The sequence below is a fragment of the Mustela nivalis genome (genome assembly GCF_964662115.1).
Source record: "Mustela nivalis genome assembly, chromosome: 7".
Taxonomy (NCBI): Eukaryota; Metazoa; Chordata; class Mammalia; order Carnivora; family Mustelidae; genus Mustela; species Mustela nivalis.
The window spans coordinates 70,695,112-70,710,578 of NC_139026.1; the positions used below are offsets into that span (position 1 = coordinate 70,695,112).

General features: G+C 42.0%; 2 protein-coding genes across 8 annotated transcripts in view; one reads left to right on the plus strand and one right to left on the minus strand.

Moving 5' to 3' along the window:
• Positions 1 to 11,614, minus strand: part of LOC309868560 (uncharacterized protein) — a gene marked incomplete at its 5' end in the record, with an annotated part of 65,928 nt that extends 54,314 nt beyond the window's left edge. For all 3 annotated transcript variants that reach the window (XM_082738555.1, XM_082738556.1, XM_082738554.1), the window contains 2 exons: positions 10,632 to 10,659; positions 10,696 to 11,614. In XM_082738555.1, the coding sequence (XP_082594681.1) occupies positions 10,632 to 10,659; positions 10,696 to 11,614 (947 nt within the window). The remainder of the gene's footprint in view (positions 1 to 10,631; positions 10,660 to 10,695) is intronic.
• Positions 11,612 to 15,467, plus strand: part of LMNTD1 (lamin tail domain containing 1) — a 521,212-nt gene continuing 517,356 nt past the window's right edge. For all 5 annotated transcript variants that reach the window (XM_082738528.1, XM_082738534.1, XM_082738533.1 and 2 more), the window contains exon 1: positions 11,612 to 11,733. The gene's annotated coding sequence lies outside the window, so the exon portion shown is untranslated. The remainder of the gene's footprint in view (positions 11,734 to 15,467) is intronic.

Sequence of the window (15,467 nt, forward strand, 5' to 3'; positions counted from 1 at the left end):
ATTTTACTAATTGTATTTCATAAGTATTTTTATAATACTATTTGCCACGCTATTTTTTACAAATATTAATTCATTTCATCCTCATAACAACATTGTGAGATGGATATCATTCCTATTCCCACTTTACCACCAAGGCACAGAGATGTTAGGAACTACTACAAAGTGACAGAGCCAGTAACTGTAGGGCTAGGATTTTAATTTAGGCCACCGGCTCCACAGTTCATGCTCTTGCCTACCACTCTATGCTACCCTCCAACTCATTCATTCCTCTGTTCAAGATCCTCAACTGTCTTCTCACTCAAGAGTAAAACCAAGTTCCTTATCATAGCCCGTAAGTGCCTGGTGTATGGGCCCCCCACCTCCTCTACCTTGTCTCCTGCTCCTATACCCTCCTCCCCCTATTCCCAGCCTCACTGGTCCGGCAGCTATGATAGGTGTATTTACCTGTATGCACTCTCTCCTCTGAGTGTTCTTCCTCCAGCTAGCTGCAGAGTTTATTTCCTTCACTTTATTAAATTCTCTACTCCAATGTGTTCTCATTAGTAAGGACTTGCTGCCCATCTAATATCAAACAACACCTCTACTCCCATCCCCATCATTTTCAATTTCTCCAACTTGTTACATTTTCCCCCCTCTGATTCATGTATCATCCTATAAAGCATGTAAAATTACTCATTCACTTTTTAACTTCCTCCAATAGAATGTACTTTCTAGGAGGGCAGTTTTCTGTGTTTCGTTCTCTGTTAGAGCTCCCTGCATGGAAGGTCACGCAGTTCATTTCTGAATGAATGAATGAACAACAACAAGAAAGAGTGTTCACAAGGAAGCCAAGAAGTCTGAAGACAGAGGGAGATGGCTCAACAGTGAAAACATACTACAAACAGCTTTTGTTCTATTAGAGGTAACAAGTTTTCATTGATTTTGGCAATTAAGAAATTGGTGCCTTTGGCAAGAAATGTTTCCAAGAAATGGTGCCTGCCTGGGGAGTGAGTTGGTAGGTAATGCAGTAGAAGTATTAAACACAGACAACTCCTGTAAGAAGTCAGCTAAGAAAGGAGACAGCTAGAAGGAGTAGAAATGTCAAGAGAGACCTGAGCATATCCTTTCCAGGTTGAGAGTGAGGAAAGAAGGGAAGAGGAGACTGAAATTCAATAGAGAGAAAGGAGTACTAATGGTGAACGTCCTAGCAGATAGAAACTCCAGACTGTGAGGAATGAGGACCATCATCCATGTTAACTAGCAAAGGCTCTTCTCCCACACTTAGATGATCTACAGTGACCACATTCTCTTCAGAGACCATCAGCCTAGACAGACTGCAGAGCATGTGTCCTCTCCAAAGAGCACTGGGGCCTCTTCAGACTCCTAGTTCAGACAGAAGGAGTATTCACAGCTTACTGGAGTAGGTAAGGGGAAAGGCACTAACCCCTCACTGAGACATTTCACATGCATTCACTTCCATATATGGACATCTACAAACATCACTTTTATTCCAAAACAGCCCTTAATGATTAATTAGTAACCCCATTTAAAGGAAACATGAGAAGGGGTAAGCTTTATAACTATGCCAAGGCTACCCAGGTCCAGCCAGGCTTTACTGAACTGGGCACTCTTTCCAATATATACCACATGTCATCACTCACTATTAGGAGAAGAGACAGATCATCAAAACTAGAAAAATTAAAATGGAAGATGTGATCTAGTATGGGACACTTTCAAAGAGAGAAAACATAAATAATTTTCACTAACAGTAAAGATAATTAAAATTTAAGGGGGTAAGTTATGCATGTACCCCGACCACCAGACGTTACTGCTATGATACATAGCAAATTACAAAAAGCAAAAGGGAGAAGGAGAAATGCTTGAGTAGAAAAGGTTTACATAAAGGCTACAGTAAGGAAACTAGAAATTTGACTAAACATAACAAAAACATTCATTATCACGTATATGATTTAGCTGCTTTTCCTTTAGTTTGTGTTATCCAGCTGTGAATGTCAACTGATAAAATATAAAGAGATACAACAGACAACCCATTTTCCACAATGATGCAAAGGCAATTCAGTAGTTAAAGAATAGTCTTTTTAAAAATTAGATTTCCATATGCAGAAAATGAACTTCAGTTCAAAACTTACTCAATACAAAATATTAAATCAATAGGCCAAACACCTTAACAGACACCTTGCCAAAGATATAGGGCAAATAAGCATATGAAAAGATGCCCCACATCATATGTCATCAAGGAAATATAAGTTAAAACAACAAGATACCACTACATACCTTTTAGATCAGTCAAAACACAAAACACTGACAACACCAAATGTCAAGGAAAAGGAACTCTCATTCATTGCTGGTGGGAATGAAAAATGGTACTCTTTGGAAAAGTCCTTTGAAAGACAATGTGGCGACTTCTTATAAAACTAAATATACTCTTACCATATGACCCTGCACCTAGCTCCTTTGTATTTATCCAAAGGAGTTGAATACTTATGTCCACACTAAAACCTGCGCATGGATGATTATTGCAGCTTTATTCATAATTGCCAAAACTTGGAAACAGACGTGTCCTTCAGTATGTGAATGGACAAACTGTGGTATATCCAGACAGTGGCATATTATTCAGACCTAAAATGAGCTATCAAGCTATGAAAAGACATGGAGGAAACATAAATGCATATTAGTAAGTAAAGAGCTAATCTGAAAAGGCTATATACCATATGATTCCAACTCTATGACATTTGGACAAGGAAACACTACAGAGATAGTAAAATCATTAATGGTTGCCTGGCGTTAGCTGGGGAGGAGAGATGAACAGGCAGAGCACAGAGGATTTTTTAGGGCAGTGCAAATACTCTATGATGCCATGATGGATATGTGTCATTATACATTTCCCCAGACATATAGTACTTAGAACACCAAGAGTGAGCCCTAAGGTAAACCATGGACTTTGGGTGATAATGATGTGTCAAAGTAGGTTCAACTGCAACAAATGTACCATTCTGGTGGGGAATGTTGATAACGGACGGAGGAGGGGATACAGATACAGAGGAGGGGAGTCAGAAAGCATAGGGGAAATCTCTGTACCTTCCGCTCAGTTTTGCTTCGAACCTAAAATTGCTCTAAAAAATAAAATCTATTTTAAAAACACAACTTAAAGTAGATCATAGACTCCAACATAAACTAACACTATAAAATTTCTAGAAGAAAACCAGAAAATTTCTAGAAGGAAATTTCTTTGACCTTAGCTTAGGCAAAGGTTTTCTTAAAAAGGACACCAAAACCATAATGTATAAGAGAAGAAAATCATAAGCTGGAATTCATCAAAATCAAAAAACTCCTACTTCAAAGTCATTGTGAAAATGAAAGGACAAGCCACAGACTGGAAGAAAATCTTTACAAAGCATATATCTGAAAAATGACTTGTCCAAAATATATAAAGAACTCTCAAAATTCAATAATAAGAAAACCATTAACCTAATAAAAATGTGAGCAAAAGACTGGAACAGAACACCAAAGAAGATATGAAGATAGCAAAAAATACATCAAAAGATGCTCAACACCATTGGTCATTAAGGAAATGCAAATTAAAATCAAAATGAAATACTGTTAATGACTACAATTAAAAAGTCTAATAAAAAATGGAAAAAAAGACTAATAATACTAAGTGTTGGTAAGAATGTGAAGGAATTAGCATGCTTATAAACTGCTGGTAGGAGAGTAAAATGAAATAATCACTTTGGAAGCAGCTTGGCAGTTTCTGAAAAAGCTACACATACATCTACCAGGATCCTGCCATTCTACTCCTAGGTTCTTACCCAAGACTAATGGAGGCACATGTCCACACAAGGATGATATACAAATGTTCACAGCAGCTTTTAAGAGACAAAAATTAGAAACAACCCAAATGTCCATCAACAGGTACATACATACATAAATCGTTATATATCCATATAGTGGAACGCTATTCAGCAATGAGAAGAAATGAACTATTGCTGGATTTATCAACATGAATGCATCTCCAAATAATTATTCTGAGTGAAATAAGCCAGACTAAAAAAAGATTATATACTACATGATTCCATTCATTTAAATTCTAGAAAATGCAAACTACCCTGCAGAAAGCAAAGCTTCTGAGGGGAGAGGATAATGGATAGGCAAGGGATTGCAAATGGGAACGGAGAAACTTGGTGGGGGGGATATATATATATATATATATTCACTATCTTGTCTGTGGTGATGATTTCATATTTATATATGTAGGTTGGACGCTTATCCAACTGTACACTTAAATATGTGCAGTTCATTGCATGTCAGTAGCTGTTTACCTCAGTTCTTTTCAGTAGAGATAAAAAAAAAAGGAAATAGCAAAGGAGGAAATCATTATATACAAAAAGAAAGAAAAATACTGCTCAAGTAAACTATTTAAGGTTTCCTGACATCTAATGGCATCAAGTATTAGAATGTGCTTCAGAGGGGCGCCTGGGTGGCTCAGTCGATTAAGCAACTGCCTTCAGCTCAGGTCATGCTCCCAGATCGAGTCCCCTTTCAGGCTCCCAGCTCCGCGAGGAGTCTGCTTCTCTCTCTGACCTTCTACCCTCTCATGCTCTCTCTTACTTGCTCTCTCTCTCTCAAATAAATAAAATCTTAAAAAAAAAAAAAAAAAAAGAACTTGCTTCAGAAATAACCAAATTTTGCATCAAACACTGCGAATTATTCCCAACCTATCTTTCAATAGTACTTCTATGAGGGTTTCAGAGATCTAGTATCTTAAGCAAAAATTACAGTGATATTTTGCTTTTCTGCCCATTACCTATCTAGTAAGAAATCTATAATTTTTTCAACATATGTGCTTCTTTCTGAAGAATAACTTAATTTTAAGTGATTTTCCAATAATAAAATTACTATAATTAAAGACAAACATGGGGACGCCTGGGTGGCTCAGTTGGTTAAGCAGCTGCCTTCGGCTCAGGTCATGATCCCAGCGTCCTGGGATCGAGTCCCACATCGGGCTCCTTGCTCAGCAGGAAGCCTGCTTCTACCTCTGCCTCTGCCTGCCATTCTGTCTGCCTGTGCTCGCTCTCTCCCACTCTCTCTCTGATAAATAAATAAAATCTTTAAAAAAAAAAAAAAAAGACAAACATGATTTAGCTAGGGGCCAATGAGTTAACAAGTGACAAAATATATCACCCACATAAATAAAACCTGATAGAAAATCATCACAATTCTCCTGTTACAACCTGTACTTATATCTGATATCTTATCAAAACAAAGAGTTAAAACACATGCTACTGAGTCAGAAAATATTTTTCTTGATGCATAAAACTTGGACAGCATTGGAGTTAATTATAATGAGCTTTGGGATATATTTGAATGTGGCAAAAAAAAATTGCTAAAAATAAGACTTCTAAATTCTAAAGCAAGGCTGTGAAATAAATAGGTAATAGATATTATTGGTGCTATAAAGCCCCAGGCAACTTGTTCAAGGTCACCGAAAGTAACCAAGTAAGCATGTATACATGAGAGAAAAAATAACAGGTTTTAAACAATAACTTTTTTCTCCTCCACAGTGGTAGCTACTCAGGGTACCAATGTCCTGGGGCAAAGAGACCTACCTCAAAGACAAATCAAAGGTCATGCCCTTCCCTGGCCCCACTGCCAATATTTTTATACAAGTAAAATCAGGTCTAAACAAATAAAAAGCTAAGGTAATGGGATGGGCTAGGGAGGGCTTCTCTGTCTTGGCATACCTTCCCAACTAGAAAATAAAGGATGAGTAAACAGGGGAACAACAAGAACCATTTCCTTAAGTAAAGCAAACACATGAAAAGCTGAAGGTTCCTTTTTATGATTTTCATCAGGTGAACTACTCATTCTTCTCTTGTCAAAGCACTTAGCCCAGTGCTTGGCACATAATAAGGACTTAAAAATGCTTTTTTAATCTTCCCTGCTCTCCAAACCCAAGGGCATCCAGCTTTTCGCTGACAAAAACTCAAGAGTACAGACCACTTATGAGGCATAACGTTCAGGAGAAACCCAGAGGTTAAGTGCAAACAAATAAATCATGAAAGAATTAGAACTGGCTCCTAAATTCTCTGTATACCTTATTACATACAAAATACAAAACTAGAAAGGAACTGGAATTATACTCTAAGGGTAAAAGGGAAAATTCTAAAAGGAAACTCAAGCCCTAAGAAACAAGTCAAAAGAAAACGTGGGTGATTATGTAAGAATTAGAGACTAGAAATAAGAAGAACATAAACAGTTCAGGGCTATAGTGCATCAAACTAATAATTTGTAAAGACTAACCACATGACAAAACACTCAAACAAGGTTTAAGCCTTCCTTGGCCTTGGAAAGTCATGAGACTTTTTTGGCTAAAAGAAGGAATGCTTCAGTTAAAGAAGGAAAAAGAATTTCCAGGCCTCTAGGTGGCTCCAATTTTTAAACAACCACTCTGCTACCTTAACTAAGTGTTCAAATGATACCTAGTTATTTATGCAAGTCACATCAACAACTGGACAGTACTAAACATCCTTAGAAATATAATGCTCATTTCTCTACTAGTTTTCTCTACCTTCCTTTGAAGTGTGGCACTGAGTGATCAACAGCTGATGACTAATGTATTATCATATGACACATGTAAAATAATATGACATAGTAAGATTTTCTTCTTTCAGTAATCCTGTGCTGATGAAAAAACACCCATAATTACTTTAATGATGTACTCAGAAAAAGGATTATCTACAAAAGAAAATCATAAGGGTAACACTAGTTAAAAGGTGTCTCAATTTATTATCTGAATGTTCCACAGAGCCCAAATACATTAATTTTACCTGGTATCTGCAAAGGCTATTTCATATTATACATAACACCAGCAAGGAGGAAAAATAGGAGAGTGTCATTCTGGCTTTTGTTAGGAAAAGCAGATTGAACAGCGATAAAGATGGCAATCAAGATATAAAGACAAAACTATCGTTATTATCTTATTCATTATACGAATAGCCATTTATTGAGCACCTACTAAATGCACTAGGCACTGAGTATAGACTAGCAAATAAACCAGGCATTATTTCTGCCCTAGAGGGCAAGAGAGAAACATTAAGTAGTTGAATAATACATAGTTATAACTTATGGCAAACATTAGAAAGGAAAGATGATTGCTCTATGAGGGCGAAGATAAAGGGATTCTAAGTTACACAATGATAAGGGTGATAAGACATTTGTAAAGATGATACATGAATTTATACCCAAGGATAACAAATTACTCAAGTAGATGGTCCTAAAATAGAGACCAATAGCATGAGCAAGAGCCCTGCTGGAGAACTGGACAATGTGGTGGGCAAAGGATGAAGATGGGGGGCAGGGCGGTGCACTGGTCAAATCATACAGGACCTTACAGATATGTTGAAAATTTCATATTTTATCTGGAGAAATAAATGTGTTTCCTAAGAGCTTTGAAGACTTTAAACATCAAGTGACTTGTTTTCTTTTTAGGTTGCTGGTGGGAAAAGGAACTGGAAGGGGTACAGTATATGTGCAGAAGGCAATAGGGAAAGATAACGATGGCTTCAAGCAGAATGGAAGCATAGTGGAGACTGAAAATCACACAGATTTGAAAGAGATTTTTCCGTAAGATTAGAAAAGGATTTTTTGACAAACTGGTGGGGGGGGGGCAGTGAAAGAGCAGAAGAGAGAATGAAGGATAAACTCCAGCCTTCTGGCATGAGCCACCTGTTAGATGGATGAGATGGAAAACAGAGGAGGAACTGTTTGAAAGGTTGGGTAATCAAGAGCTCAGTTTTGAAGAAGTGTGAGACAATGCCATTTATTGGCTATGGTACCAGACATTATATTAGATATTCTACTTGTCACAGCATTCCTTTTAGTAGCAGTATCCCCATTTTACAGAAAGCAAACTGTAGATCATGATGTTGAGGTAGCATGTTGAACTCATCCAGTTCAAAGTGACAAAGTCACATTTCCCACCCAAGTCTGGTTGGCTGGTTGTGAGGTAAGCTTTCTTTCCACTATACCCAGTTCATAGGAACTACTTCTACACTTTGAATCTTGAAATCTATTTAGGGTTGGAGCAAGCTAGCGCCCAAGAAGAGTAAATAGGTGATACATTATTTTTTAAATCTCAGATTTATAATGTATAATGTTTCCTATACCACTCCCAATCCCAATCCACTTCTATCTGCCCAGTTTTACAATGTTTTGAACACTAGCAAGATATCCCTGACCTCAATGTTTTATAGTAAAGGAGCAAAGCCACCATGTCCAGAATGAACCATAATGAAAAAGCAGCAATACCCAGCAGCAAACAACATTTCTACTCTCAAGCCATACATATATCAACATAAGATAGATCAACTGAGCAATAAATTCTGAACAACTACTTCTCAAAAACAGCTAAGGCGTTCAAGTCAAGAATTAATGTAAGCCAGTATGGAAGGCTACAAAAGCTAAGAACTGAGATTCCCCTTAAAAAATCAAAATCTTGGGGCGCCTGGGTGGCTCAGTCATTAAGCTTCTGCCTTCGGCTCAAGTCATGATCCCAGAGTCCTGGGATCGAGTCCTGCCTTAGGCTCCCTGCTCAGCGGGAAGCCTGCTTCTCCCTCTCTTACTCCCCTTGCTTGTGTTCCCTCTCTCACTGTCTCTCTCTCTCTCTCTCTCTGTTAAATAAAATCTTTTTTTTTTAAATCAAAATTTTAAAAGAACAAAATGTTAGGCAGAAAAGAAATTATACCACCATTGTGTAGAATTTAATATCTGCAATTCCCAAATATCTCCACCAAATGCCAAATTCAGCAAACATGCATGCTAAAAACAACCTAAACATCCTTTTCTTTTTAAAAGCTTTTCCCTGTAGCACAATGACACTTTAGCAAACTGAAATGCCTTTCCTATCTGCAGAGTCTCATGATTTTCTCACTCTCTGGGCTGATGTCCCTCTCAGCTACTGAAGCCCAGAAATTAGGCTTGATTAATGAACCTAGAAAGAACTCAATGTATTACTAACAATTGTGTCTATTACTGAAAGTACCAGCTTGAGGCTCTTAAAAGGGAGGAAAATGAGGAAAGCAGAGATTTTTGAAAGGTTTCATCACCTACATTACAAATTATATTTTGGTGGGTCTGATCCTTCAATATAATCATCAGATTACATTCAGGCTTCTTAAAGTGGGATATAGGGAGCTTTCATGGTTTGAGGAGAGTTTGTCATGGAGATAAAATTTTAAAAGTAGCATTAGTATGCCCACTGAAACATAAACACACACACACACACACACACACACACACCACCCTCCAAAATGATAGTACTACTGTGTCCTTCCTCCTGATTCTTGTGCCCACCTGGCACCTCTCCCTGCAGAGGTCTAGCTGGTATTCCCTACTGCCTCACCCAGTCAAAGGACAGGTTGCTTAAAATCCATTAAGAAAGCTTCCCATTTTCTATTCCTTCATAACAGGATGGCCAACTCCTGGCAACCCAAAGATGAAAGACTTTTTTTTTTAAAAGGGGGCGGGGGATCTACCTGAGGCCTTCTACCAGAATGAGGGAGGTTAATCCAATAGGCAAAAAAGCAGGGCTCTATACATATTTAAAGGTCCTTTCTGGCGACACAACAGATTTAATGAGGAATTGCTGAGCCACATCATACTGGAAAATCCGTAAATGTTCCTCCTCGCTGTTACCAGGGTGGAAGATTTTTTTGTTGTTGTTTTAATGCAAGGCTTTGATGTACTGACACAGCTAGCCTGATGGGTTTAAGTCAGCTAGGAAATGTGCCCTGCATCTATTTCCCTTCTAAATCCCTGAAGATCAGGGGCAATACTGACCCGTAATTACATTCAACGCTTGCACTGCTCAAGATGCCATCTGATGCTGAAAAAGTAGTGGTTTAGCAACACCAGGCGGCTCTACGTTGCTAAAATAACAACGCAACACTCGATTACGAACCCAGGTACTCGGCTTGTAGGCTCCAGTGCCGCACAAGGACCCACATTTAAAGCTCACGTCCCTTCAGGTTGAAGCTTATTAAGCTTTCCGCGATGTACCCTCGCAAAGTTTCGTCTGCAAAACGGAATTACTTTCAAAGTCCCCTGTTTTGGAATCCCCTCCCCAGACGGGTTGGCGGCAAGGGGAAACAGGGACCGAGGATGATAGTTAAGCGTTCACAGAATTTTAAAACCTAAAAACCAATCGTGTTTGCAGAGGAGAAAGTAAGCGTCCACCAAACCACCACCCGGGCAGCGAGCATCCGATTTCCATTGGAGAGAAAAATGCTAAAGAAGCCATACATACGTTTCCCTGGCCAAGAAAAGTGGCCTCTAAACTCCCCTGCCAAGGACACGGGGAGGAAACCGAGAAGCAGGGCACAAGCCTGCACTTCTCAATCCGAAGCGCGTGTGTGCGGCGGGGAGAACGCGCAAAGGCGAACACAACAGGGAGAAAAGGTGAACCGGAGGAACAGGGAGCCCGCGGCCGCAGGGCAGACCCGGCGAAGAAACCCAAGGTGTAGACAGAGGGGCGAGGGGGCGGGGAAGGGGGAGCCCGCAGGCTCCAGGAGGAGGAGGGAGGGGTCGCAGGCGCTGCCCAGAAATCGCGGCGGCCGAGTAAAGTTAATACTTACTCAGTTTCGCAACTGCGCCGCCCCCGCAGGCCGCCCGGCTGGGCCGGCCGGGGCGCTGGGGACGGGCCGGCCGGGGCGCTGGGGACGTGCGGGCGTCCGGAGCTCGGCGGCCGCCCAGCGCCTGTCCTGGCCGCACCGCCCGGCGCGCCTGCCTCCGCCGCACTCGGCGGGCCCCGCGCCCCGCACTGGCGGGAGGCCCTGGCTCCCGGCGCGCCCTCTCCGCGCACCTCCCGGCCGGCGCTAGGTGAGTGTGGCCGCCCCCCGGTGGGGCTGCCGCGGGGTGCTAGCGCGCGGGCAGGGGCCGCGCCGCCCGCAGGAGCCGCCCCCAGCGCCGCCGCCGCTGCCGCGGGCGGTCCAGCGAGGCTCAGCGAGGAGTGCGGCGGCGGGCGCTGCGCCGGACGGCAGAGTTCGCGGCCGGCTCGCTCCCGCGGCCGGTGCCTCTGGGCTGGGGGCCGGACTGGGGGGCCGGGCCGGGCTCGGGCGGCCGGGCGGCTCCGCCCCTTCGCCGGGCCGCGGGCAGAGCGCGCGAGAGGAGCGGCGCGGGGGCGCCCCCCTCGGCCGGGCGCTCGGGTTACAGCCGCGGCTCCCCGGCTTCCCCGCCCGCGCCTCGCCGGTTCGCCGGCGCCCTGAGAGACATTGTAACGGAACTGGGACGCCAGCGCTGCATTGTGGGAGCTTTTAAAGCGGCGGGGAACGGGCCGGGCCGCTCGGGCCCACGGGGCCGAGCTCCCCCCGGAGCCCCTAGCACGGCCCCGCCGCCGCGCGTTCCGGCACACGCCCCAGACCGCCGAGGCCTGTGGACCGGAAAGCCCGAAATGGGGAGGTGACCGGTGCCTCCCGACTGACTCTCCCCGGAGCCCAGTCTTCCATAGCCCGGGGTGAGACTTGTAAAACTGCCCTCTCCGGTCATCCCGGAAAGTAGGCGGCTTGTTTCTGCAGACGCTTAAGAAAGGAAAAGAAGGAAAGAAAAAAAGCCCTTCCATCCCCCAAGAACTGGGTTTGAATTGCTTTTCATCTGGCGTGGCAGTGATTCAGCGACCCCCTTCTCAGCAGTAGGCAGTGACAGAGACAGGAGAGGAAACACACAGCGAATGAATCAGACGTGAGTAACCAAGTTTAGAAAGAAATGGGCTCAGATTCAGAAAATTGTCCTCCCCTCCCCCCCCCATTAAATACAGCGAGCAGTCGAGGAAGAAAACCAGGGCTTTTATCCGAAAATGCAGATATGTATGTATGTATGTTGTTCTCCCTCCTATTCCACCTTTTTTTTTTTTTTTAATGGAACGCAATGACTCTAGCCACTGGACAAAATTGGTTTTTTGGTCCGGGCTTGTGCTCACACACAGCAACAGCTATTAATTTGGGGGGAGATGGAGTGAAGATAATGGATGAGATACAAAAAAAAAAAAAAAAAGCAAAAACAAAAACGAAAAAACACACACAAAAAACCCCGTTATAAAATACCCCTTTTAATTCTCCAGTTTTTTTGTTGTTGTTGTTGTTGTTGTTGTTTTTTTAAATCAAAACAGGAATAGTAAATTTGAAGCACAACTTGTTACAGCTCAGCTCACTGAGGGCCTGATTTGTTTTGATTTGAGTTTGTGTTTGTGGGCCCTTTGTTTCTTCCTCTTGTTTTTTGACCTTTAGTTATTGCACAGCTCATTAGTTCCTTTAAGTTCGAGGTGAACTGAGGAGAGAGAGTGGAATAGTAGGACTCAAAGGTGGCCGATTAAGATTTGGAGGATTTGGGGAGGAGAAGAGGTCTCTATGATTCAAATGCAAAACCTGAGGGGAATTTTATTTAAGGTGATTCTGTAGGGTATGGATCCCTCTTCTCAGAGGACTTTTCCAGCCTTAATGTTAACATTGTCTAAGCGCTCATTCCCTTGTCAACCTTTCACTCCACTGAACAACATCAGTCACCCACCTAATTGCCAAATCTAATGGAAAAATTTAATCCCCATTTTGTCATGCCCTTTGTGGCATTTGCCAATTTTGACCTCCCCTTCCTTCTTAGAACTTTCCTCCCTTTTTTTGTTGTTGTTGCTGTTGTTGTTGATAGTCATCCCTCTTCTGTGGAGGTCTTGAAATAGGGACCCTCAAACAGGTCTTGAGTGATGGCTGGCAGGAGTGTGGCTATTGTTAAACTAGGATTCGGGATCTTACGGAAGAACATATCCTTTAACTTTCTGAGGAAACAGTGGGAAGAGGAAGAACCTCAATCTACTAGATTCAGTTCGTCACCACTAGGGAGGGTCTTGACCTCAGTTTTATCGTGTGTCCAGAGGTGAACAGTGGACTGACATATGGCAACCAGTTTTCATGACTAGAATTTAAATCAGGATGAAATTTACTATGATAGTATACCCATGACCTCTGTTTAGGATAAGCACTTACTAGGATCCAGGTACCTGGTAAGGTATCCCCACCTCCAAACCAGAATGTGTCTTCCTGATGGCTGCCAAAGTCAGTGAATTTACCTCTGTCCAGTCCTGAATAAACCCAGAAAAATCTCTTCTCTGCCTCAACCCCCCGTGGTTAATGCATTCTTTCTCCAGTGTATAGTGCAATTTGTTTTCAGCTTTCTTAGCTGTAATCACATCTCTGTTAAGCCTTCCTGAGATCACACCAAATGTCCTTGACAGGATTTGTAAACAACCCTTATTTCTGGTTTCTAATTATATTCTCAGAAGTAGCCTAACTAGAATTAGTGAGTATTCATGTATTTCAAGCCCTGTGACATAATTGGATTTGATATTCAGGAAAACTGTTTGAGAAGATAGATTGAGAAGAGGAGAATCCCAAGAGAGTCTTAATATAGAGAGCTGTGGGAATGAGGGGGTAGAGGGATAGGAGGTATATTACTATCGGTATTACTTTCCCACTGCTAACTGTAAAAAGTTACCACAGCCTTGGTAGCTAGAACTAAGAATGTGTGATTTTACAGTTCTGGAAGTCAGAAATTCTAAAATCAAAGTGTGGGCTGTGTCCCATCTGGAGCCTCTGGGGGAGAATCCATATCTGCTTTTTCTATCTTCTATGCTACATGCTTTCCTTGGCTTGTGGCCTCTTCCTCCATCTTTAAGGCCGATAGCATATCATCTTCAGATCTCTCTTCTTGTGATCTCCGCTTCACGGTTAGGGCCTATCTTTTTCTCCAACGTAGGCAAAGAAAATTGAAATTGATGTAGGTGCATTTCTAGCTGTATATGTATATGTTACAAACTGAACTGAGTTGGATTACTTCTGGGAAGAGATGACAGTGTCTTAATTACTAGTCAAATCGTCATAGGGACAACTTATTTGACTGCAAGATTGCTGAAGTGGTGTGCTGTTAGTTCCACTAAACCTATACCCATCTGGTGACTCATAGAACTGAAATCCAAGGTGTTAATACACTAAGAAGACCAGGTTCACATGTGCAGTTTCTGGGGATCAGCCTCTTTTTCTGGAAATCCCCAGCAACTCTTTTTTATGGTGTCCAGTGGAGTCATATTGCCAAGTTTGAGAAATACATGTCTAGACCAAAATTTCCCAAACTGGTCCACCAGGGAACATCCTGTAAGATGGGATGCTGGGAAGACAGTTTCTTCATGCTTGGAGAAGGTCCATGGAACACAGTTGTAACTACAGTTCAGGCCAGCCAAGAAGCTTATCAATGGGATAGATTTATCAAGAGCAAAGTGTTGGGAAATTCTTTCATGAGGAAGTCTAAGGGAGAAACAAACATTTTCTCACAAGAAATAGGTATGTGTATTGGCAGAGATAAATTACAGACTTATAACTATAACATACCTAACCCTCTATCTTTCCTTCTTTTTCTCTACTTCGTTCACCACTCTATGCTCACCCAGACTACTTACAACTTCATTACCTCTCAAACAGTGTCTCAGGACCACTTCTCATTCTCTTAACCCGTAACCTTGAAATTGCCTGTTACTTTTAGAGCCATCCCCATCCTCCTCTAACCTTACCTCCACCTGCTTCATAAAGCCAGGGACTATGTTATGTTTATCACTGTAAATATCACTGCTTGATAGAAGACCTGGCTCAGACTGAGAGCTCAATTAATATTAGTTGAAATAATAATTAAGTGAATGAATGACAATATAAATGGAACAAACTAATGCCACTTACTCACCTGTCATACTTGTCTTTGATCTAGTCTTTAACTAATAAACATTAAAAAAAAAACAATAAACTATGGTATTGTGCTAGGTTCTGGGATTACAAAAATTAATATGACATAATTTCATAATTTCTATGGCTTCATAATTCATCTGAGGAAACATATGCTAAAAAAGAAAATGAGGCAGATAATGCTAGTTGCCTGTCCTCTATTTTCTTTCTTCCCTTCTCTCTTAGTCATAGAAATCTGATTTTGTGCCTAGCGAAAAATTTCATTTCATAAACTTCCTTGCATATGGGGGTTACTAAGTATAGGCCACAGTATGTGGTTGAGAGGTGTTGTATAGGATTCCTTATTTGTGTATCTGGTGGTAGGGTGTTAGCAGGGCTGACCCAAGCCGTATTATTGCCTGGAATATAGCTGTGATAGATGGAGTCACAGCTGCAATCTTGTGACATCAAGACTACCAGATGGGGGACGCCTGGGTGGCTCAGTGGGTTAAGCCGCTGCCTTCGGCTGGGGTCATGATCTCAGGGTCCTGGGATCGAGTCCCGCATGGGGCTGTCTGCTCAGCAGGGAGCCTGCTTCCTCCTCTCTCTCTCTGCCTGCCTCTCTGCCTACTTGTGATCTCTGTCTGTCAAATAAATAAATAAAATCTTTAAAAAAAAAAAAAAAAGACTACCAGATGGGTAGTACAGATGGGGTCA